This window comes from Ambystoma mexicanum, chromosome 13 (assembly GCF_040938575.1).
Source record: "Ambystoma mexicanum isolate Mex_15411 chromosome 13, UKY_AmexF1_1, whole genome shotgun sequence".
Taxonomy (NCBI): Eukaryota; Metazoa; Chordata; class Amphibia; order Caudata; family Ambystomatidae; genus Ambystoma; species Ambystoma mexicanum.
In genome coordinates this window covers 520,522,223-520,546,050 of record NC_090938.1, presented here as the reverse complement: position 1 = coordinate 520,546,050, position 23,828 = coordinate 520,522,223, and the positions used below count along the sequence as shown (strand labels likewise).

The window sequence follows — 23,828 nt, the reverse complement described above, 5'->3', positions numbered from 1 at the left end:
CCTCTGGCGAATGTCCGGCACTTGGCGTTCGTCGCTGTCGCAAATAGATCGATCTGGGGAGTGCCCCATCTGTGGAACCGGTAATCCACTTGACCCTGGCAAAATTCCCACTCGTGGCAAGAGCGTAGCTCCCTGCTGAGGGAGTCGGCAATGGTGTTCTTCACTCCTGCCAGGTGAAACGGGATGAGCAACATCCCCCGGGCGATGGACCAGTGCCACAGTTCCTGTGCTTCCTTGGAGAGCGCCGGGAACCTGGTGCCCCCCTGCTTCCTGATCTAGAACATAGTGGTGGTATTGTCCGACCCGCACCACCTTGTCCTTGAGGGACGGAAGGAAAGATTTGAGTGCCCAAAACACTGCACCGTCTCGGGGTCTGGAAATCTGCACCTCCGGACAGATGTGCGTGAACTCCCACCACCATATCGCTAGACAAAAACTCTCATCAAGTGTGATCTTGTCCTCAAAGCTTCCTGACACTTGTATCCAATGGGCGTCAAGGAACTCCTGGTAGTGGACGCATCTGCAGCCTGCACAATCGAATGAGGTATATGCATGACGACATCATGCCGAGCAGAGTCTTGATGGACCTCACCCTTGCGATCTTCAGGGCCAACAGCCATTGTACCTTGCCCAAGATGGCCGCTATCCTCTCCTCCGACAGAGATGCCAGGCATGACACTGGGTTGAGTCAGGCTCCCAGAAACAGCGCGTCCTGCGATGGAGTCAAGCATGACTTTGCATAGTTTGTCGAGAACCCCAGATCCATCAGGAGCCGCACGGTCCCCGCTGTGTGGTCGACGGCGATGTCCTTTGAGCTTGCCCGGATGAGCCAGTCGTCCAGATAAGGGTATATGTGGATCCCCCGTAGACGCAGCTGTGCCGCCACCGGCGCAAGGCACTTGGTGAAAATCCTTGGCGCCGACTTCAATCCGAAAGGAAGGGCCATGAACTTGTAATATTGCCCTTGAACCACGAAGCAAAGAAACTTTCAGTGCCCCTTGTGGATGGGGATGTGAAAGTAAGCATCCTCCAGGTCCAGCGACAACAGGAAATCCCCCTCAGAGTCACCATCCGGAACTTTTGGGACCTGATGTAATTGTTCAGACGATGGAGGTCTAGGATGGGCCTCCATCCGCCGGTCTTCTTTTTGACGAGGAAGTAACAAGAGTAAACTCCGGAGCACCAGAGCCTCTATGGGACAAGCTCTATTGCACCCTTTCGTAGCATAGCCCACACTTCCAGCAGCAGCTGGGGGACCTGGTTTTCCTGCCGAGCCACTGGTGGAATTCGGGGATACTTTTGTTGAAATTCCAGGGTGTGTCCCTGGGCGAGAGCATCCAGCACCAAACGGTCGGTGGAGATGGTCATCCACATGCTGACGAAGTTCACCAGCCGGCCTCCCACCAAGCTTCAAGGGTGGGGGCTCAACACCATGGCCGGTTCAATCCTGCTTTGACATCGAAGCGCCGCCTTGGGGGCCTTGGCGACAACGGCGTCCTCCTCCAGATTTGGCACGATCCCAGTACCCTTGTAGGTCTCCTGGGGCGACGAGCGGGAGGGTTGACGGTAGGAAAAAGAACCTCCACCAAATCCTTTTGAAGAACCTTGGGATTTTCCGCCGGAAGTCCGCAAGGACGGCCGTCGTCGTTGAAGCGTGCCCAAGGCACGAGCTGTCTCCAGAGACTCATCCACGGTCTTCCCGAACAATTTGTTCCCGTCGAAGGGCATGTCCAACACCTTTGATTGAACATCCTGGTGAAAATGAGTGGCCCTAAGCCAGCCCCGTTGACGAAGGCAAACGCGGTTGCCCATTTGGTGGAACCCTGTGTCGGCGATGTCCAAAGCCACCTCGCCTTCCTGTAGGATCTCCAAAGCTTCTGCCCTCTTGTCGGGAAGGAAGGAAGTCCAGGAGGGGAGCAATCTTGAACCAGAGCTCCCTGTTGTAACATGCCAAAATGGCGAGGGCGTTGGTGGCCTTGATGGTAGTCGCTGCCGACTTGATAACTCTTTGCCCCATGGCATCCAACTTCTTCCCCTCAATGTCTGGGAGGGAGGAGACCACCAAAGCATAAGCAGAGGAGCGCAAAGATTTCTTCTTGGCTGCCGCTGACACCACTGAGTCCAGAGACAGTTGGGACCGCAAGCACTTGGGTGCAGAGTCCGGCACCCTGTATTTCTTCTCATTACGGTCCCTCTTCGCCGGGGCCGAGGAAGGGTTCTTCATGAGGGCCAACCCCTCGTCCCAAATGTCATCTAAGAGCGGGATTGAAAGTACGGTCTTCCTCTTTGCCTCGCGGCGCTGGTATAGGAAACCCTCTTTCTTCTTCTCCTCAGGGACAAGCTGGAACAGCTCTGAGACCCTGGAGATCATGGCGTGGAACGAGAATCTCGTCAGGCGGTGAAGATCTGGGTGGTGGATCGGGAGCTCTCCCAACCCGCCGCCGTCAGTGCCGGTGCCCGTTGTCGCCGTGTCCAGCTCTGTCTCATCCCTAAGGGGTGTGGGGGGAGAGGGAGGCAAAGGGTGGCAAGGAGGTGGAGGGTGCACTCTCCTCTTCTTGGATGGTGGTTCCCCTGATGGGGCTAGCGCCGCAGGGGTGGGGGAGGCCTTCAGCGCAAGAGGCATCCTTGTCTGGATCTACGAGCACAGGGTATGCAGAGCAGCGAGAATGTCCACCGAGATATCTCCAGGTGGTTGCTGAGGTGGCTGCGGCGACAGAGGCGAGGGCGTTTGCAGTTTAGGCTGGTCCTCCAAGCTTTCAACGCCATGCTGTTCCTCATCGGTCTCCTCATCGTCACCTTCGTCGTCCCCCTCGTTGGGTTCCTTCCCGTAGGGCCTGCTCTCGAGGTATCGCTCCTCCTGGAAGGTTCTGGAGGTTTGTAAGCTACTCCTCTGAGGAGATGTCCGTGCCCTGGAGGGATAACGTGCCCCCCTTCTCTGCGACCAAGGGAGACTGTTTCGGTGAAATGATAGGCATCGTCTTCTCCGATGGGCTGAAAAGAGGACTCCCTCCGGGCAGGCAGGGATACTCTTGCCTTTAGGACCTTGCCCTGCGGATACGCCACAGCGGTCTTCGCGTTGGATGCCACCACTCCTTATATGGAAGTCAGATGTGCCTGGGCCTTCACGGCCTTGGTCGAACCAGCGGCCTTCACCTTAGGGGGAGGGTTTGAGCCCTGCTCCCCCTTGGACTTCTCCGGAGGGTCTGTCTGGGTCTTCTCCAAGAGCTTGCCCGGATGGTCCAACTTCCTCTTCTTTGAAGATCCTGAACGTTGGCTCGTGGTCGAAGCCGTCGGAGACGCTGTGCTTGCCATGGCCGCTGAGGAGCCTGTCGCAATGGCGCTCCGGGTGACAGCTGACTCGCGGTGCTTAGCTTTATGTTGGCCCCCGTGGGAGGAGCACCCTCAAAGGTCTTAGAAGAACGCTCAACCTTCTTCTGGGCATGGGAGGAATGCTGACGGGACTCACCTAGAGGAGGGGCCTTGGCCTGCAGCCACTCGCTGAGACGCCTGCGCCATCACTCAGCGTGCAGGGCACCATGTCCTGACAAAACGCACAGTCAACCTCCATGTGCGTCGGGTCCGAGTGCAGGCAGTAGAGGCACAGGGAATGTCTGTTGTCCGAAAAGATGTTCCGCAAGCCGCAGCCTGGGCAAATCTTTTACAGGGGTGCCGAGTCCTCCTTCTCATCCGCCATGTCCACACGGTGTAGGCCTTGAAGAAGCTTCTGGAATCCTCCAAGAAGTAAACTCGATGAAATTCGATCTTGAGGGGCGCTGAAGAATCTAAAAAACGGGTCCCCGTTAATCGGAAGGTAGATCGATGGAACTAGAGGCTCGATTGACTGAATAAATTGAGTGAAACTCTTAGAAAAAAGCGCAAAACGCAGTAAAAACCCAAGAGCCAAGCACAAGGACTCCAACCACTTCAATGATCTCTGAAGATGGCTTCCAGAGAAGGGGCTTAGGTAGAGGGCAGTCATTGGCTGGGGACTGTATGACCCAGAGACCAGTGATTGGTTGTTAGTAGAAAGACGGTTCAGAAATGAAAAACTGATTTAGGATTCCCAGCTTGATGACAGGGAATATTCATGGGCTTGTGAATCCGTGCCAGACCCCATTGAGTGCCACTATCATCTTGAGCAGTGAGACCCTTCTGTGTAGTGAAATTGGGAACTTGGACCATATATTCAGTTTCACTTTCAATGCATGGAGATAGGCTTCATGTTTCAATTCGTATATTTGTTTATGTGTTCGGGACACCAGTACTCCCAGGTATTTTAAGCAAGTTGGGGCTCAGCGGAAACCAAAAAAGTCTTTTGGTATGTTGGTGTCTTCAGTTAGTGGGAATAGTTCTGATTTTGTGGTATTTATCTTGTATCCTGAGTGGTGTGTGAATCCTGCTACCTCTTCCATAACCGGTTTTATGTTAGTCTTTGGGTTTCGTATGTATAGTAATGCATCATCTGCATATAGGGAGGCAACCCGATCTGTGGATAGCCCGGGGAAGGAGCCACCGAGCTGTGAAGCTGTGCTGAACAGAGGGCCTAACCTGTCTTGACGAGCGGTCCTGGAGACAAAGCCCTTACGGTGGGGTGGAGGAGAAGTGTAGAAGATCTACCTCCACCGCCACAAACTATTCTTTAATGCCCTGTGACCAAGAGCACAGCAGGCCGAACATGAGTCCCAGCGGTGGTCGGGCCCAAGTACTCAAGACAGAGTGCATTGGGGTCTGACGCCGGGAATGAACGGTCGCACGAGGCACATCTTGTGAAGTCTCATGCGACCAACATGCACCAGGGGAGGCAAGGCACTGAAGGGAAGAGAACTAAGAATTATAAAATACAAATGTGGAGCAAGCGGAAAGCTAAAAGTCTCTGCAATGGCTGCAAGGTCTGACACCGTCCGTGCAGAAAAAGGGACTGGGGTGAGGCGCCAGAGGGCGGGGCCTCGGTGGGGCGTTCCCACACCCAAGCCCTTGCGAGCTATGCAAAATTTAAAGGGGAAGCTACATTTTTCACTTCCAAAGGTTCCGTACCATCTCCATGTTGGGGGATGCCCTGAAGGATGGAGGAAAGGGGACGGGATGTATGAGTAAAGTCTTTAACCAAAAACATGACAACTGTGTGTCAGGCTTTCATTTCTGACCCCTTACATAGTTCAGACAACCACAGTTCACCATAACATCTGTGGGCAAGAGGAGGAGCGCCTGCTTCATTTACCTGCAATATAATCGGGACATGGGTTTGATCCTAGCGAGCCCCTAAAGCAACCGGGCACCAGATTATGATTTGCTCTACCCACGTTATTTTGTCCTATGTAGGATGCATACTGTATTTTGTTATTTATTATTCATAGTTTTTATTCTAAGTCACAAAAAACAATATTTCAGTCGATTTTTTTTTTAATGTATTTTTTATGTACCAAACTCCTGCAAAATTACAGCACAAACACTGGACACTTGTGAAAGAGTTTGGTATTTTGTTTTGATTGATTCCCAGTTTTTACAGGTGAATGTTCTGGTCCAACACATATGCAGTCATATTAACCGATATATGCAACCTAATAGATTAAACAGTGAGAATGGGACACCAGTTAATACATCCAATATGCAGCACATTTAACATCAGAGCCATCAACGCTTGTAACCTAGAAACACTTCCAGACACGAAGGCAAGTAGGCAATCTGGTTCTTCTCATTTCCATTGCAGTTGAAAGCCCATGGATAGGATGTGCATCTGGGAAACTCTCAATCAACTGGAGTCATGTGATAGGAGTTATATTCCACTTGCAAGCTCTGAACATTTGTTCTAGTCAGACCAAGTTATAGCAAACAGGAATTTTTAAATGTTTTTTGTGATTGACACAAACTGCTCCATTCCTATGAACGTGCATTAAAGAAAAGTAGTATCTGTGTTATCAGTAGTCAAAGTTAACTTGCTGAGGCCTACAGTAAGTTACTGTAGCACCTGTTCCAATGACTGTGCTACATAATCAGTGTACAGATTCATACTTCATTCCATTCCTCAAAGTCCCTGCAAGAACTGAATTTTGAGCGCACCTCATGCGAGATGGGGAGAAATTGTTACCAAACTTGCCTGGAGGCTGGCATTCTTGATGAACTCCCTCTGCCACAGTGCCCGACAAGAGGCTATTCATTTTTGGTCACAACCCATCTACATGGAAGCCAAACTCTGGCTCATTGCCAAAGACGCACCACATTAGACCTTGTTTGCCAACCTTTACCTGAACCCTGCATAGTAACACCATCTCTAGTCAATTGTACGTTACCGTCCATTATTGTTTCTCTCTTTGCCATCTTGTTATCTCTTACCCTTTTCCCTGACACCCTGATGTATCTGTATTCTGTATGTCCTTGTTTTGTATTTAAGAAACTGCATATGCCTGCAATGTAGACTGTTGTTAATTAAGACATTGTATACTCTTTCTGTGTAACTAAGAAAATGCATATCCTTTTAATGCTCCCAACCCACTCCTGGGTTGTGAGCACACTATAAATAAACAGAGTCCTTAAACATGGGGAGCCATTTTGGGCAGTGTAGTGCACATAAGTAAAGCAGGCGGTAAAGAATAGAGGTGAACAGAAGTGCAGCCAAAAAGGTAAAAATAAAGGTGTGATAGCCACCAGCCAATTTAGGCAACATTTATTATGGGAAAAACACACATACCCTAAAATGAATGGTGAAACAAGGCTCCCCTGGACTGCTCCCCTTAATGGAGGTGGTAGCAGTACAACAGACAAATGGGGGGACAGTGTCCACCCTGCACTCATAGCCTTAAGAATAGATCAGTGCCCAAAAATAAAAGAGTTAAGCCTGGGAAAAATGTTTACAAATAACTCATTCCTAAAACCAGGCCAGGGTGACCTGCAAATAGGCTGGATTGGTAGAGTGGTAATGGGGGCATTGAAGTGGAAGGGAAATGTGCAAAAAGGAAGCCAACTTGTTGGTCCCGTTGATTAGCTCATAATTGTTTTGGGGTTTATGAATCTGCATGAAATATCCCTTGGGCGGCACCATTTTAATCCAAATGAAGTCTAGAGACTTGGGCTGAGCCAAACCCAATTACAACCCTGGTGTCAGGTACTGCAGTTTTCAAGGCTTCAGAGAAATTGCTTGGTCCCACTGGTCCCCTGAGGCTGTACGCCAAGGAATTCTTGCACTCTCAACAGAAACTCTCTGCCTCAGAGGTAGGGGGAAAGTGGATAAAATAACCAATAAAAGAACAAAAACAGCTTCCACTCCTATTTCTTCTGGCACTGGAAGATGTAAGGGGAAAGCTTAAATTTGTTCTGTTCAACTATCACAAACTGACTTCTTCTGGCGGCTCCGTCTTCCCTGTCCCTAAGGTCACCTGTTAACTTTTCCTGATAGTCTGAAGGCAAAGGTCTTGCAACACATGCTGGATTACAGTCACAAGAAAGGGGGAACAGGGTCAAAATTCAGAATACGAGCATCATCAGAAATTCCAACCAAGTTATAGTAATCTCTTCAATAAGGGGTTAAAGGGAGACAATACACTGCTATAGCAATCAGTTTCATAAAGTTCCTTAACAGATCATTGGGCCAAACAGTGTGGCATGCACTTCAAGAAGGCCTTGCTCCTTTTGCCAAAAAACTAGATGCCTGGGTTGAGCATTGGCAACATTTATATCCGGGACCATATGTGGCCCTGCAGCTTCCACCTACACAGCACTGAGTGACAGCTCAACAACAAAGCAGCCCACACAGGACCAAAAATGATGGCAGTACCTTGATCCGGAAGAGAGATCTCTGTTCTATCCCTCCCCGGGTCCTAATGACCTACAGGTGAATTCTCTCCCTGAGGCTTCTACCTTAGAGAGAACAAAGGCGTCCTTTATGGGGGGGAAAAGTATGGTGGACAGCCTCAAACATTCTTCCGTGGAAGGGATACCCCTGAGGAGGCTGTTGAGTGTTCCGGAGCAGAGCATGCGTAGTCTTCAGATAAAGTGGCTGAGAACTGGTTAGCAACGGGAGACACACAGCCATAGACTTTGAAGATCACTCTGCCAACTGTCATCCCAGGGTTGGTGGAAGAACTCACCCTGCCCTTGATTATATTTAACTGTAGTCAACATCCATTGTCACTCATAAATACCCAATAAATACATAAAATTGTCCATGGACTGTTCTCCACATCACCTTGAGTGGCAGATTAATTATACATTACTCACTGTAGTGACTAACGTACTCCTAGTTCATAGTCCCCTTTCCTCCATACTGTAAGGGTGCCCCTGGCTAGGGACGGTAAACAACCTTTTTCAACAGAAAATGTGTCTTCCCTTTAAATTCAGATGCACGCAGGGACGCAACCATGCGCTCCCTTGACTCCGCCCACCGTCATCACTCCTGTCCACTGACGCGTCGGCTTACAATTGCCTAATGACACAGGTTTATTAAGGGGGAGGATTGTGGGACGTATGGAGGAAAGGGGACTATGGAGTAGGAGTACGTTAGTCACTACGGTGAGTAAAATATAATTATTCCTACGTCCTGTCACCTTTCCTCCAAACTGTATGGGCGATTACAACTGAATGCAGCCCTGGGGAGGAGAGTTGCCCCTCTAAGAAAACACGTTTTTCAAAACTGCCTGGCCAAATGCTGCATCAGATCTGGCAGCCAAGCAGTAGTGCTTGCAAAAGGCAGTTGGGGAAGCCCAAGTAAACGCCTTGCTGATCGTCTGCCATGGAACGTGTCTTTGGAAGGCCACAGCCATGGTCTTGGCTCTGATGGCCTGGGTGTGCATGTTTGCTTGCAAAGACATGTGCTGCCCCTCAAACGCTTCCTTGATGGCCATCACCATCTATCCACATAGTTACTGAAGCCTTTGATGCTCGACAGCCTGGTTTTGACCCACCAGAAATGATGAATAAGGCATGTTCAGGAACCATGCTGCCAGGGCTAACTAATGTGGAGCAGGGTGAACCACTGTACCTCCCTCCTGGGATAGTAGGGAGGGGGCTGGATCCAATGGAAGGGTGACCGAGGCTGATCCGACAGTTGGAGTTCTGAGAACCAAGGTCTGGCTGACCACCACAGCGCTATCAAGATGAGCCGAAGCCTCTGTGAATCCTTGAACTTGCAGATGAACCTGTGAATCAACGTAGTAGGGGGGAGGGGGAAAAGTGTATGAACTCAAGTTGTTCCACTGAATCTGCAACGCCTCCCCCAGAGAGCCCCTGCCTTGCCCCATCCAGGACGCAAACTGGTGGCATCACCTGTTGCTCTTGCTGGCGAATAGGTCTACCTGAGGGTGCGCCCCACCTGATGACAATCTCCCTCAGGACATCCTCCTTCACCTGCTTCTCGTAGTTGTCGACCCCCAGCCGGCTGAGTCTGTCCGCCTCCAAGTTGGATTCCCCGGGGAGGTGGACTGCTGATAAGTAAATGCTGTTCGACAGTGTCTAGTCCCATATGTCGATGGACAGCCTGCAGAGCGGAGGAGACCTGGTACCTCCCTGCTTGTGGACTTAATACATGCATGTTGAGCTGTCTGTCTGAATGCAAACAGACTTGTTGCTGACAATCGGGAGGAACGCTTTGAGAGCAAGACAGATCGCCATCATCTCGAGCCAGCTGATATGTTCCAGTTGTTCCTGTCTTGACCAGAATACATGGACACACTGGTTGTCCAGGGTAGCCCCATCCCTCTAGGGACGAGTCTGTGGTAATGGTGTTCTCCGGTAGCGACTGCCTGAACAGCCTTCCCACTAACAGGTTGGTGTCTGCCCTCCACCACAAGAGGCCCTGGTGAAGGTGCTGTGGTATGCTGACTAGAGCTGCTTGGGAGCCCATTTCCGGATTCCAAGAGGCTGAGAAATGTAGCGACAGCCTCCTCATTTTGAGCCTTGTATGTGGCACAGCTAAGAGGTAAGCCACCATTATTCCGAGCAGGTGCTGGTACCACCATGCCGAGGTTACTGGTCTGCTGAGAAAATGCCTGTGGCCTTCTTGATTGCCGTGATCTTGTCCTCCGAGGGTAAGATCTACTCCACCCATGTATCCCAAATTAGCCCCAGGAATGTTAAGGACTGCATGGGAAGTAACTGACTTCTTGAGGTTGACGGAGAACTCAAAATCGTATAGCATGGACCCCCTCAGGCAACTCCGCTTGGACAAGCCAGTTGTCGAGGTACGGATAAAGGTGGTGTCCCTGAACAGGGATGCTACAGCATTCATTAACCTCGTAAAGACCCTCTAGCCGAATTGTGGCCAAATGGGAGGACCTTGTATTGACAATGAAAGCCCATGATCCTGAACCGGAGGAAGGAACGATGGAGCTCCCAAATCGGGACGTGCAGGTAAGCGTCTTTCAGATCCATGGCACACATCCAGTCTCCCACACACAGTGCCTCCGCAATGAGTGCTAGAGTAACCATCTTGAACTTTTGAAGGGGTAGGGAAAGGTACAAGGATGAAAGGTCTAGTACAAATCTCAGGCCAGCCTGTTTTTTTTTCTGTATGGCAAAGATACGGGAATAGAAGCCCATGCCTCGCTGTGAGGCTGGAACCCTCCTCTAGCACTGGGCTCGTCATGAGCGAGCAGATCTCTGCCAGAAGAGTTGCTGTCCCAATCTGTGGGAGCTGTGGGGAGCAAAGAGGAAATGGAGGTATCGGCAGGCGGAAGTCAGAGGAAACGACAGAGAAACCAAGGGTCCGCAAACCTTGCCGCCAGGAATGAATGTCAAGGGCAAGTCTGCCCCGCCACTGGAGAACTGTGGATCTGGATGGCACGGTCACCGTTTCTTTCCTTCTGAGACTGGTGTTTGGGAGGGGGGGCTGCAAGAACCCCTTGTTCTACGATTTGTGCTGCTTGCATCAGTGCTCGCTGGGCAACCGGTCCAGCTGCCTGGAACGGCGCTCCTGAAAGCTCCTGAAGCCACCGAAGGTACGACCTCTGTCAGAGCGTGGGTGACTCTGGCTGTAGGTCATGGGGGTAGATTTAGTTAAGATTGACAGGGACCTAGCTGTTTGGCAGCCGTTTTCTTTTTATCATGCTCCTCGACTCTAGTTGAATGAAATAAGCCCACCCATCCCCCCCCCTCGAATGGCAGGTCGAGAATGTGATGCGTTCTTGCATGTCAGGGTTAAACCTAGTTGCTTTAAGCCAAGCTGTCCTACTCATGTCGGTGGCAACACAAATACCCCTGCCTGCAGTGTCTATATGTGCCACTGTCGACTCCATGTTATCCTGGGCCACCCTCTTTGCCTCTGCCAGACCGGCCTTGAATCTTGCCTGACTGTGTGCCGGAAGCTCAGGAAGGAAGTCTGCCATCTCCTGCCAAAGCTTTTGGTTAACTGCAGCAAGCATGGCGTCAGCATTGGCCTGTCGCAGGTGGAACGTAGCATTGGAATCGATCATCTTCCCATAGGCCTCCAGGAACTTTTCTTCCTTTCCTGGGAGGGCTGATGTAGGGGCAGATGTGGAGGCTTGTGGCTTACAACACATAGAGGCTGCCACAATAACTGAGGAAGGAGGCTGCGGGTGCAGCGACAGCGCAAGGGCATCCCCTCCGCCTGCCGATGTTTGGCATCTAGGCGCTTATTCGTAGGTTGTGTGGAATGTGGCTTTACCAAGCCTTTCTTGGCCAAGGCTTCGACAGCTTTCTGCAAAGGGATGCCGGGTTTTGTGGTTGAGCGGATGGTCAGCACCTCTGCCAATGCCCCCGCCTATGGTTGTTCAACCTGCGGCTGCGGGATACCCAGATACTCAGCGACGCCCGCCAGCCTCTCAGGGAAGGCCCTAGCTAAGAAGAAAGTGTCCTGGTCCTCATCGTCGTCCGTGTCCACCGCTGTGTCCTGCAGGTCAGGTGCTGGCAGTGGAGTGATGGAGGGTTCTTCGGGCAGCAGTGTTGCACTGACTGGCAGTGCTGGTGGTTGCAGCGGGGGCTGTGCCGAGGGCGGAGAAGCCGTGACGATATGCACATGTGGGGGTGCAGGAACCTGGGCCTGCTCGGGTACTGGGGTCTAGACAAAGACAGGAGGTTGAGGCGGTTCAGGAGAAAGCATATCTTGGATGAACCCCCTGAGTATGGTGCCCATTTGGGAAGACCTCATGAAAGTAGGAACTTCTTGAACAACCTGTCCTTGCATACTGGTGAGGAGTCTACTTGTGTGGGAGCGGGTCCTTGGACATGTACCTGTTGCTGTGCTTTCGCTGCCCCTTGCCTCATGCAGTTAGGGTGTAGTATCGCCCCTGCGCTGATGCTGTTTGGTATGAGGTGGACCAGATAACTGGCGTTGACCAATCCCAACTTGACATGCGTTTGGATGCCTGCGCACTGGAATGCGAAGGCACTGGAAGAGCCGCCATTTTTCTGACCGGGCAGCCATTTTATCCTGTACTGCGCCACATGCCTGCTGCATGACAAATGTTGTACTGGGACCAGTCCCCACCTGCGCAGACCTTCCCTGCACCTCAGGTAGGTACCTGGGAGGCAGAGTGCCCTCGGTCATGATGCCTGTATTGCTGGTACTGTATTTAGGCGCCCCCTAGGGATCGAGCCCGTTGTTAAAGCAGAGCCCCTCAGGGAGATCCCCGGTACTAGAGCCTTGCTACCCCTCAGCAGTGGGACCGGGAGGGGCCCTGGCCCGCTCAGCTGGTTGCCCAGTACCTCCTGGAGCCTTGTTCCCTTGCTGGTTTTACGACCTGGAAGCCCCCTCCTGTTTGGACGCTACCCAGGGAAGAAGTCACCCTTGCGGGGTGCAGAGGAGAACAGGGCACCTACCTTTCGGCCTGGTCTACCCTCCGACGTACTTCTTGAAGTTCTCCGGTGAGGATCTTGAGAACACATCCCTCCATCTGGCCAAGCGGTTCTTCAACGAATGCGGGGAGAACGCGTTGCACGCTGAGCAGCTGTGGTCTGGGCCAGAGCAGCTGTGGTCTGGGCCAAGGCACCTGAGGCAGAGCCTGTGTGGATCCGATGTGGGGAAGGAACCCCTGCAGGCCGGACACCTGCTAAAACCCGCCGCAGTCAACATGTTCTGTGGAGGAGCTAATATCAGAGGACAAAGTACTTTTTAACTCTGAAGAATTGACTAAGGGAAAAAATATCCCGGGGAAGCTCGCGTGGAATTAGAAGGCTTGAGGCCTCACCCAGGAGCGCTGGTGAAAATCGGTCCGCTCCCATCGACACAGAAAAGAGGACTGAGGAGTGGCAGCAGTGGGCGGAGTAATGGAAGCGCATGTTCCCAGGACTGCACCACCGTGCACATCTAAATTTAAAGGGGCAGATAATTTTTCTGGTGAAAAAGGTTCAGTTTTCCGTCCCTAGCGACGGACGCCCATACAGTATGGAGGAAAGGGGACGGGACTTAGGAGTACATGACTGTACAGCTCTGCAAACCCTTAGAGTGGGAGCTGAGATCAAAGACAATGAAGAATGTACTTGACCTACTTCATAGAGCAAAGTAGAAGTTACTCCTGATATGGAGCCTCGTATTTTAGCATTTGTGGCTAAATCTGCAAAGAATCCAAAGAAAGGTACAGATCTTTCCAAGCACTCTTGCAAAGACAAGTTCTTGTACAAAAAAGGATGGATCGGTCTGTGAAGGCCTTAAATACAAGAGTTGTATAGAGGCAACTTAGCGATATAGAGGAGTAAAAGCAAGTGTGTCAAAAAATGAGCGAGAAGAGTTAAGTTTAGTTATGCATTCCAGTAGACCACAGGTACTGGCTAACTGGGCCTTGAGAGTTGACTTATTGTAAGGAAACACCAATGCCATAATATCCACAGAAGGTAAATGAAGTCTCCTTCTCAAAATGGTAAAACAGGGGGAGCTAGCATTATCTGAATCCAGCCCAAGGGCCTACTGTTCAGCAATCCATCCACAAAGAAGTCCAGCAAGTTTGTGAAAACCTACGCAGCGCCAGATAAAGATAAGGCCTCCATGTAGAGGGTGTTGCTTTATGTTTTTTTCAAGGATCTAGAGGAGGCAGCGGCAGCTCATCCAGCCATTTTCAGAGTGGAACATACAGGTAGCAAGGGGGAAGAGAAGCATTCCAGTATTGAGACAGACAACAACAGGACTACTCCTTCCCTTACCGCGGGCACGGTGGTGGTCGTTGGAGGAACTTGAGACCGGCCACAATTACAGCAAGTGAGCAGGCAGGTAGGCCCCATCTCTGCAGTGAAGGGGTTGCAGGGTCACACACCTCTTTCTGCACGCTACTGGGAGCTAGTATCAGAAGGTGCTTATGTCTCACAGACTACTCAAGGGATTTGATATGATATATGGCATTTATAACGTGCCTGTACACAAATGTTTCTAGGCGCGATTTCTTACATGGACCGACAGCCCAACACAATGCAAGCTTCCATGTCGCACCCAGTTTTTCTCAGGTAGCTTAGAATAAATTGACAAGAGAAGTAGCAGCTTCTACCTGGAAAGGGGCAATTATGCTGGCGCAGCATCATCCGTTTCAGTTCTTTTTGTGACATTGTTATATTGTGCACCAACGTTTGGGCAGACAGTGAATTCAAAAGTGAAACACATTCACAGATATGTTCTTTCCCCTGTGCCACAAAGCAATTTCTGCGATACACATATTTTACTTGCTCATCACATCCTGGTGAGATGACCATCCCTTCCCTCCTCCCGCTCACTGTGTGGCAGCACTGCACCTACAGGCATTGAGCCGTTGTCTTCTGGGGAGGCATATCCTCATCACGAGGCAAATGTTGAGCAGCATTGGAACAAACAAGAAGGATTTATTGAAACAATGTCAGGGCTGTATATCAAGGGCCCCCAGTCCTGTGAAGACATCAAAAACAGTCCTTCAATAGGTCAAAGATCCCTTCTATGTACAGCCTAGTCCTGACGTGTGCCTCATTGTAGGACACCTCCTGTGGCGTACGTGGATTGCACGCAGGTGTCATTAGCCATGGTAGCTGGGGATATCCAGATTCACTTGCAAGGGTAACGGGTGTCGGTCATAGTACATTGTGGATGTGTTGCCTTTTCCTAAGGCATTTTGATCGACACTGTTCATGCATTTTCCATGTATTGCCCTATAACATGGTTGTTCATCCCAGTTATTGGATGCATAGCCATGCACTATGGGGGAACATATGCATTATTGTGTTACACCATGCACACAGCTCACAAACAGCAGTCATCACTCTCATGGTCTGTGATTGGCATTGCAGAGTGCATGCAGCCTGTGTTAGGCCTGTATGTTGCTATCATGGATGGGCCTTGATGGGTGATTTGTTCTTGTGCATTTTTGCGGTGTCTGTGTTCCTTCCATTAAGGCTGCACATACATGGTTACTTGATTACAGGGCATTACTTTCTGCCAGTGTTGTATTGTCTATGTGCATTGCTGAGCTGGGACATTCGATGTGTAGGTTATGTGTCTGCTTGCATTGTGGTTCCTGCAGTCCTCTGTGTGTGTGTATTGCTTGCTTGTTGGGACAATATGCATCATCGGCATACTACTGCATTGTCTTCTGTATCCTAGTCCTGTTCGTTGGTGGCTGTCATGTGCGAGGTGAGAGGGCAGATCCTGCATTGACAGGGCATGCACTGATCAGTTGTGGCAATGACATCCACCCCCCCCTTTCAGATACCATTTCACTAATCCTGCAAGATCAGTTTGTGTGATGGCACTTGTACTCACTGAAGAGCCATGTCCATTGGCCTCTGTGGATCTCCACGTATATGCAAGCAGTGTGCTGTTCAGCAGGACCATAGCATTGTGTGTGGAAGAAGGGAAGCGGACACAGCAGTGTGAGATTAAGAGGTCAGGGTCAGCATTGCAGGTGATCTGGACAGTTATGCAGTGATATTGCTTTCGTCTGCGGTATACCTCTGCGGATGCCTGTGGGGAGACCAATGCCACATGGGTGCAGTCCAGAACTATTACGTTGGGCAAGTGGGCTACTGCGTAGAAAAGTGCCTTCGTGGATTAATTTGTACCAAGGTGGTGGGCAGGGAGATGTGCCGGGAGGCATGGCACAGGAGTGCTTCAAGCGCCTGTACAAGCACATATGAAACTGTGGGCTGGGACATGCCATGCCCCATTCCCATAGTTAGCTGGTAGGTGCCAGTTGCAAGGAAATGAAGGAACGACAAGCTTCAGCAGTGGGGGTAAGGCAGTTTGGACGCTAATCCTGCTCTGTATGTCGTCAAGGATAACAGAGTAGCTCTACAATGGTCTCCCTGTTCAGCCGATACAGGGCAATCAGCTGGATATCAGTTAATGTCCAGGGTGAGGGTCTGACCCAGGGAATGTGCCCTCGCCTTGCATGATGTCTCCTCCTCCACTCCACGCCCTGTGCTCTGTGCCTGCCTTGCAGCTCAATGTGGAGCAGGAGGAGCTGCCTATCCCAGTTAGTGACAGCTAGTGGCAGCATGGTGTTGGAAAGTGTGTTTGGGTCAGGTCTGTCTGATTAGGCTCCCCCTCGTAAGCCAGGCCTATAAGGGCACAGTGTGCACTTCGAAAGATGTGTACAAGTCACCCTGGCAGACTGCTGGAAAGTCTTGGCCGTTATTTTCAGGAGATCACTGAGAAAGGCAGCAGGCAGGAGCATTCTCTCTGTGAACACTATAGTTACTGAGCCATGTGCCTTTTCCAGAAGTGAGACTCACTCATCAGAACGCCTTAGTCTCTCTCTCGTGTTACCCAGGCATATGACTGCCCTCAGGATGGGTGCCACCATGGCAGGCCACGTAGGAGTTCTGGAAAGGAATTATACTTACAAGCATTTACAGGCAAACATCCACATAAGCATCTACTCAAGCACCATCAAATTGAGAGTGAATATGCCAATGACCGCCAATCCAAATGAATTCAGACAAAGTACCAACAATCTGATGTTACCTTCCAATAAATAAGAATGAGCGTGTACCCTGACTCCTGGTTCTCAAACTAATCCTAAAGCAGAGGAATGTGTAGGATTGTTGTCCTGTTTTAGTTTTAGTTTTCGATGTCCCTTGGAATAGAACATTCGCAATTGTGGGACTCACAGACAATGCGCTCCTTGAATATGGCTGTATCGATTATGACTTCAAAGAGGACAATGGGGCCTGTACCATTGAGGAGGATTTCCTCTACCCTTCACACACACACCCCTCAATCCCCAAGACATGGACTTTCACTTAGTACATTGTCTGTGGTTTACTATACAAGAGCCCTTTCTTCCTATGCTATACTGTGAAACTGCTGAAGCATGACAGATGTCTTCCCTCTAACAGCAGGTATTAAATGTCCTCACCTTTCTCAACTTCACCGTGAGCTCCAACTCCAACATCAACTTCCCCCTGCTTATATTTTACTGACCCACAGTATCACATTTCATCAACCATAGACAAAAAGACTCAGATGGTCTTACAATGGAATGGACACGACTCCTCACAATAGCAGAAGGGTTCACAGTGCTGAATTACTTAAACAAAAATAAAATACAGTGGTACACTTATCCTTCAAGTGAAAGATAAAAAAGAAATGTAACAATCGTTGAGATGTCCTATGCAATGACAAGAACTATTTCAAGCATGTTAAATCTCTGCAGGTATATATTATAAAAGTGTAGCCGAATATTAAATCATCTATAAATGTATGTTTCAAAAATACTTTCTGGTGCAGAGCAGTACAGTATTATTAAAGCATATTCAACACAGAACTTTGATCACTTTGTTTAATGATCTTAGCAAACTGCAGCAAGTAACACCAATGTTCGCATTCTTAAAACCACTTGAGCCTTCATGGAACAGATTGCTGGTTACAATGTCGCAGACACGTGGCTATACATACAAGAGGTTTCAGTGAGAACTAGCAAGTTACCTTGAATGTTCATGGGGTTTCGGCTTAACCAGTCCTGGGGGTTCATTTAAGTAGTCATCTGTAGGTTCTAAAGAGAAACAGCCACTTATTAGATGCAGCAAACATGTACACTTTTACAGTGAATTGTACACCCAGGATGAACAAGAACTGAAGTATCACTGTGTTCAAAACAAAAAGGTGGATATGATGGGGCCTCATTGTTAACTCTATTCAATGATTATTATTAACACTCTATAGAAATAAAAATAATAGAACAATGTATGCACAAAGTATACTGATAATGATACAAAGTTTCCCAGTCATGCAGGGCTTTCCTTCACCAATACAGATAACTTAGAATACATTAGTTACTGTATCTAGTTCCGCAATACTGCTCTTTTGAGAACTGTGTGGGTTTTAAATATCATCAGTCGTTATGATGCAATTAATCAGATTTTTTTAACATACATTTTATGTTTTCTCTGTAAATTTACACAATCTTGGGGCCTTTTTTCAAAGTGCTGTTTATCATTCCACTGTCGAAACCAACAACGTTTTATCTTTGGTGAATGGTTGTGCATGGTCCACAGACCAGGCAAAATCGCAGCCATAACTGGGAGACAATGCAGTGACTGCAGCCATGTATTGGGAAGGTAGCACAGTGAGATAGATGTATTTGGTTGGCAAGCACTGTCACACATGAGGCCATAAGGCTGTGCAGGTATGACGTAAGCCTCTGTCCGAGAGGCTGGCACGCATATCACGTCTTATGTCACATGACAGCATCTATAAATACATGAGAAATGGAATTGGGGGTTCACACCTGGGCACTATGTCCATTAGGTTTTATTACATGTAATGTAAAGATCCACTACAGGCGGTGGCCTGCCTCACGTGTGCAGGCCAAGCAGGTTTGTACAGGTCTCGAATAGTGCTGGAAAGCCATACCCTCCAAGGTCGGAGGATGCTCTGTTAGGAAGTTCTTTGTTAATATAACTTACTAAATGTATGATATTGATTATTCTGTACAAGTATTATCGTGTAAAACCCTGTATAAACCCTGAGATGTGTGTTTGCGGGCCACAACTTTTGGATAATGATGTCATACATGTTTCAGGGCCAATTTCTGCAGCTTTATGGAACGAAAATCCTGCCTCTATCTGAGGTTGCTTATTGATTATTGGGTGATGGATTTTAGGCTTCAACACCACCAATCACTGGGGGAACAGTAAGCACGCCTCTGCAGCCAATTTAGAAAATTCTAATCACATGGTATGATCTAGTATGCTTTGGGACACCAAGGAGCAATCAATGTCTTCCATAGCTTCACATGTTTAGGAAATAGTATTAAGTAGTATTTGCATTGGTGGCAGTTGAAGGCTCTCTTGAACACCACTGTTAATCTGGAGTCACACCAAAAGCACAGTTGTACATTCAGTAAGGTCTGGCAGCTACCTTTCACATTTCATGCAACAGTGTTATTTGATGTTCCGATTTTCCTTTGGTCAAGAGACCTTTGACCCTAATCTGTTTGACTTTAAGCAGCAATCTCCCTATGCCATGGTTGGAAAAATGATGCACCTTTACTGGATGTCTTCCTACCATATTAGGAGTACATCAACAGTTTGATATTGTGTGTTTGTACATACAGAAATCCACTGCCTTTTTAAATACCCAGATAGTGAGTTCTGCCGGACTGAGTTGTCCGATGGAGCATGTAAATAAATAAAAAAAGTCTAAATGAATAAGTTTGCTGTCCAAAAACGAAGTCTAACTAACCCTACCACTATTCTAACAAACTAAGGTCAGGAGAATGCCTCCCTTCTCTCGATTGTCTCTTCAGGAAATGTTTCTACTTCAGAGTTCTTGCCAATAGGGTATTCATAAATAGTCTCTTGTTACCCTCTGTATGAATTCTTTTCATTCTTTCACAAGGTCTTTGGGCTTGGGCTTTTCCTTCTCTTTTGGAGTTGTTCGCCAGGAGTCCCTATTTGCACTTTGCTTTATCCTTGGATTCAGACTAGCAGGTCTTGGAGGTTTCTGTATTATACACTTTCTTATACTTGTATGCTGTCTTGGCAATTAAAGTCTGGCCTTACTTGCTGGAGGTTGTTTGTATATCTTTTCCCTCACGAGTTTCTCAGGACTTTACACCATAGACTTCTCTTTCTGATATGTCCTATTCTCTGCTTCTTATACTAGGGAATACTTTCCCTCCTTGCCAGGGATTTGGACGCCCGATCGTGATGATCTTTCTCAGATTAAATTGATTCAGATTCTCACCTTATTTAAATTCATCATCATCAACTTTACATTCAATACTTTGTCAATTTCAGTGGGCTGAGTTTCTCTCGTTGAATAATGATTCCCCAGCAGCCTCCCGGTCTTCCTGTTCTCCCTCTTACCTCTGGTCTTATAGGGGATCTTCTCCGGGGCCTGCACTCGCTCTGGTTCTTCTTGTTCATTCTGTCTATGTCTGTTCATTTCCACCGGCTTGCCACTTTCGGTCATCGCGTGCTCAGCGTCCCGTTATCACTGCTGGTAAGCTGCTTGGTTGATAGAATTCTCAGCCTGAGGGTTTTGCTCTCGTTGCATGGGCGCACTGCCCACCACGAAGTTGTTGTGGTCAAGCCACCACCAGGATATTTTCTTTTTTCCATTTGTAAAGAGCCTAAGCCATCAGGCATTAGGGCGCTGTTGCAAACCAGTTACACATTTGATACATAGCTTCAGAACAATTCACATTTCGACAGATTCGTGGGGGTGGAGGGGGGGTAATCATATTGGTAAGGGGCAGTCAGCACACTTGGTTACTTAGTTACAGGTCGATATACGTTCAACATATATTAAGGGAGTACTAATGTTGGTATGGGGGGGTTGTAGTAAGTCTTACAGTGGTTAGGCAAAGAGCCATGTTTTCAGGGATTTGCGAAACGCCCAGTAGGATTCAAGAGTTCTAAGGTCAGTTGGCAAGGAGATCCAATGGTGTGCGGCGACAGATGGGAAGTTTACTCCTCCACCTTTAGCCCTTTTCACTCTAGTTGAGATTAGTTTCCTGGCATAGAGGGATCTGGTAGGCCCGTTAGGTTGTGCTCTCAGAATTTTATCTGACAGGTATAGAGGTGTTGTTTTGCTTAGGCATTTGTGAGCGATAGACTTTTGAAAATTATTCTTTTGAAGGGACTGTTCAGATCGTTCCCACCGGTGAAGGCTCCGGCCCCGGCGTGCAAGCTCAACGTGGTGCTGACCAAGCTCATGGAACCTCCGTTCGAGCCTCTGCACTCAGCTCCGTTGAAGTTCTTGTCGTGGAAAACAGCGTTTCTTGTGGCCATCACCTCCGCACCTCGCCTTCGTCGCCGGCTGAAAGGACTTTGCACTCGCTGGATGTGGCTAGAGCGCCGAAGTTATACGTGGACCGCACGAAGAGTTTTCGGAAGACGTCACAACTTTTTTTGAACTTTGGACCTGTCAATCAGGGGAAGGCTCTCTCAAAGGCTTCCATTTCCAGATGGCTCTCCGGCTGTATCATGTACTGTCATCGGTTGGCAAACCGACCGCTGCCTGGCCGTCCGAGAGCCCATTTCACCAGAGCGATCGCAGCTACCACGGCGTTCCTATCTAGTGTGCCCTTGCTGGACATCTGCAGGGCTGCTACGTGGAGGTCGACGCACACCTTCATGAAATTCTACTGCGTCGACCGGGATTCCAGGGAGGAGTCCAGGGTCGGCCAAGCAGTGCTGCGCAACCTGTTCGCCAAAGGTGAGCCTGGTGAGAAGGTAAGAGATGCTTAATATTGAGTTGTTGTATTGCTTAATGTTGAGCCTGTTGCCACCTCCCGTGGTTGTGCATGTGTGTACTGCTATGTATTCTTTTATTCATGAGCATGTGAATCCATGCCAGACCCCATGCTGGAGAAGGAACAAGTTACTTACCTGTAACTGTTGTTCTCCAGCATGGGTCTGGCATGGATTCACATGCGAACCCTCCCGCCTACCCCTCTGCGGCTCTTCACTTGGTCATACTGCCACTTCACATGCTACCAAATCTGAAGATGGCTGGCAGAGGCGGGGTTTAGGGAGATAGCAGTCATTGGCTGTGGTCAGTATGACGCAGAGATCAGTGATTGGTTACTACTACGAAAGACAGATCAGAAACGAAACTGATTTTTCTTTACCGAGGATTCCCAGCCTGAGGACGGGGAATATTCATGAGCATGTGAATCCATGCCAGACCCCATGCTGGAGAACCTACTAATAAGATTTCAGTCTTTTCATCATTGAGGCATAAATAGTGGGCAGCCATCCACGCTTGGATGGTGGTGTAGACTTTGTTCAGCACGCGGGAATAGTTGTCATAATCACCTGATAGTGGGAGGAGGACTTGGTAGTCATCCACGTAGTTAGTATACAAGATGCCCAAATCATCCAGCAGGTTGAAAAGTGGTTTTGTAAAAATGTTGTATAGAGACGGTGATACGCTGGATCCCTGTGGAACTCGGCACGGAATATGGATGAGTGTTGCATGAGTTGTTTCTGAGAAGACTCTCATTGTTCTTTCTTCCAGGAAAGAGGCAATCCAATTGGTGGCTTCTGGTGAGAAGTTGGCAGCAGGTGGTGACAGAGTGTTTTATGGTTAACTAGATGGAAAGCTGCGAGAGGTCTATAAAGAGTAAGAGGGCTGGTTTGCCTTTGTCTTTGAGTGAATCCATTTGGATTTTGAGGTCCAGCAATGCCGATTCTGTGCCCTGACCTGGTCTAAATCTTGATTGGCATGTTCCCAAGATGAGGTTATATTCTAAATAGTTTTGAATCTGATTGTATGCTGCCCTGTCGAGTATTTTGAGAAAGAATGGGACGGTGGTGATTGGGCGATAGTTGTTGGGCAGAGAGGGGTGAATTGAGGGCTTTTTTAGTAGGGGAGGACCCATGCCTCTTTTAGGATGGTGGGAACCGTGTTGGTGGTAAAAGAGGCGTTAATAAAGTTGGTGATGAAGGGGACTAAGTCAGGGGTGCAATCTTTGATGATGGTGGCTGGGCAAATATCACCTATACATAGGGAGGGTTTGAGGTTTTTATGTTGGACATTTCTGATTCAGAGATGGTCCTGAAAAGAGGAAGGGAAGGGTGACAAATGATTTCTCTGCGGCAGGGGCGAGACTCTGATTCATTTGGCTGAGTTTCAGGGTGATTTTTTCCTGTAAGAGACAGATTTTGTTTCTCATGGTGTCTTGGATGTTGTTACACCAAGCTTCGTCTTTGAGGATAGTGGAGGGCAGTGAAGAGGGAGTTTCAAGTTTTTAGTATTTTAAATAGCTCTTCTGAGTTTGAGTTGGCTCTGGATATTCTTGAGTTGTAAGTATCTGCTTTGGCCTTGATGATGGCTACTTTATATTCTTTAGCCAGATTAAGGAATGTGAGTTTTGAGAGATCTGTTTTCTTTTTTCTTCATAGGGCTTTCGCTTGCGATTTCTTGGAGCGTAGAGATAACAGGGCTTCTGTGAACCAAGAATTGCGGTGGTCGTTTGGTTTGGGCTTTCGTGGGATAAGTGGCACATGGTGTTAATAGCTTGCGTGAGAGTGCTTGTATAAAGATCGGCAAGTTGTTGAGGGTAAGCAGAGGTGATGTTTTCTCTGGACATAGGGAGTAGGAAGGGGCTAGCAAGTCTTTGGTGATCTACTTGATGATGCGGACACTAGTGGAGGGTAATGGGGGGGCATTTGAATGTGTAGGTGTTGTAATGGGGAGAATGAAGGAGAGGAGGTGGTGGTCCAAACAGGGGGACAGGTATGTTGGCAGGGATGGTGATCTGATTGATGAAGTCAGCGACCCAATCAAGGGTTCTTGCTTTGGAGTGGGTGGGTTCTGAGACTCGCTGTTGGAAGCCCAGGTCTGAGAGGGCGTCAGCAACACTGGAGGCTGTGTTATTAGTTGTGTCATGGAGGCCTAAGTTAAGGTTGCCTAGGAAAAGTACTCTTGAGGTGGGTTTAAGGTTCTCCCCCATCAGGTGGCTGATGTTGTCCTCGAA

At 48.8% G+C, this 23,828-nt stretch overlaps 1 protein-coding gene across 5 annotated transcripts in view; it reads right to left on the bottom strand.

Annotated features, from left to right (window-relative positions):
- Positions 1 to 23,828, bottom strand: part of NBR1 (NBR1 autophagy cargo receptor) — a 1,466,631-nt gene that overhangs the window by 140,651 nt on the left and 1,302,152 nt on the right. For all 5 annotated transcript variants that reach the window (XM_069634202.1, XM_069634206.1, XM_069634204.1 and 2 more), the window contains one exon: positions 17,825 to 17,891. In XM_069634202.1, the coding sequence (XP_069490303.1) occupies positions 17,825 to 17,891 (67 nt within the window). The remainder of the gene's footprint in view (positions 1 to 17,824; positions 17,892 to 23,828) is intronic.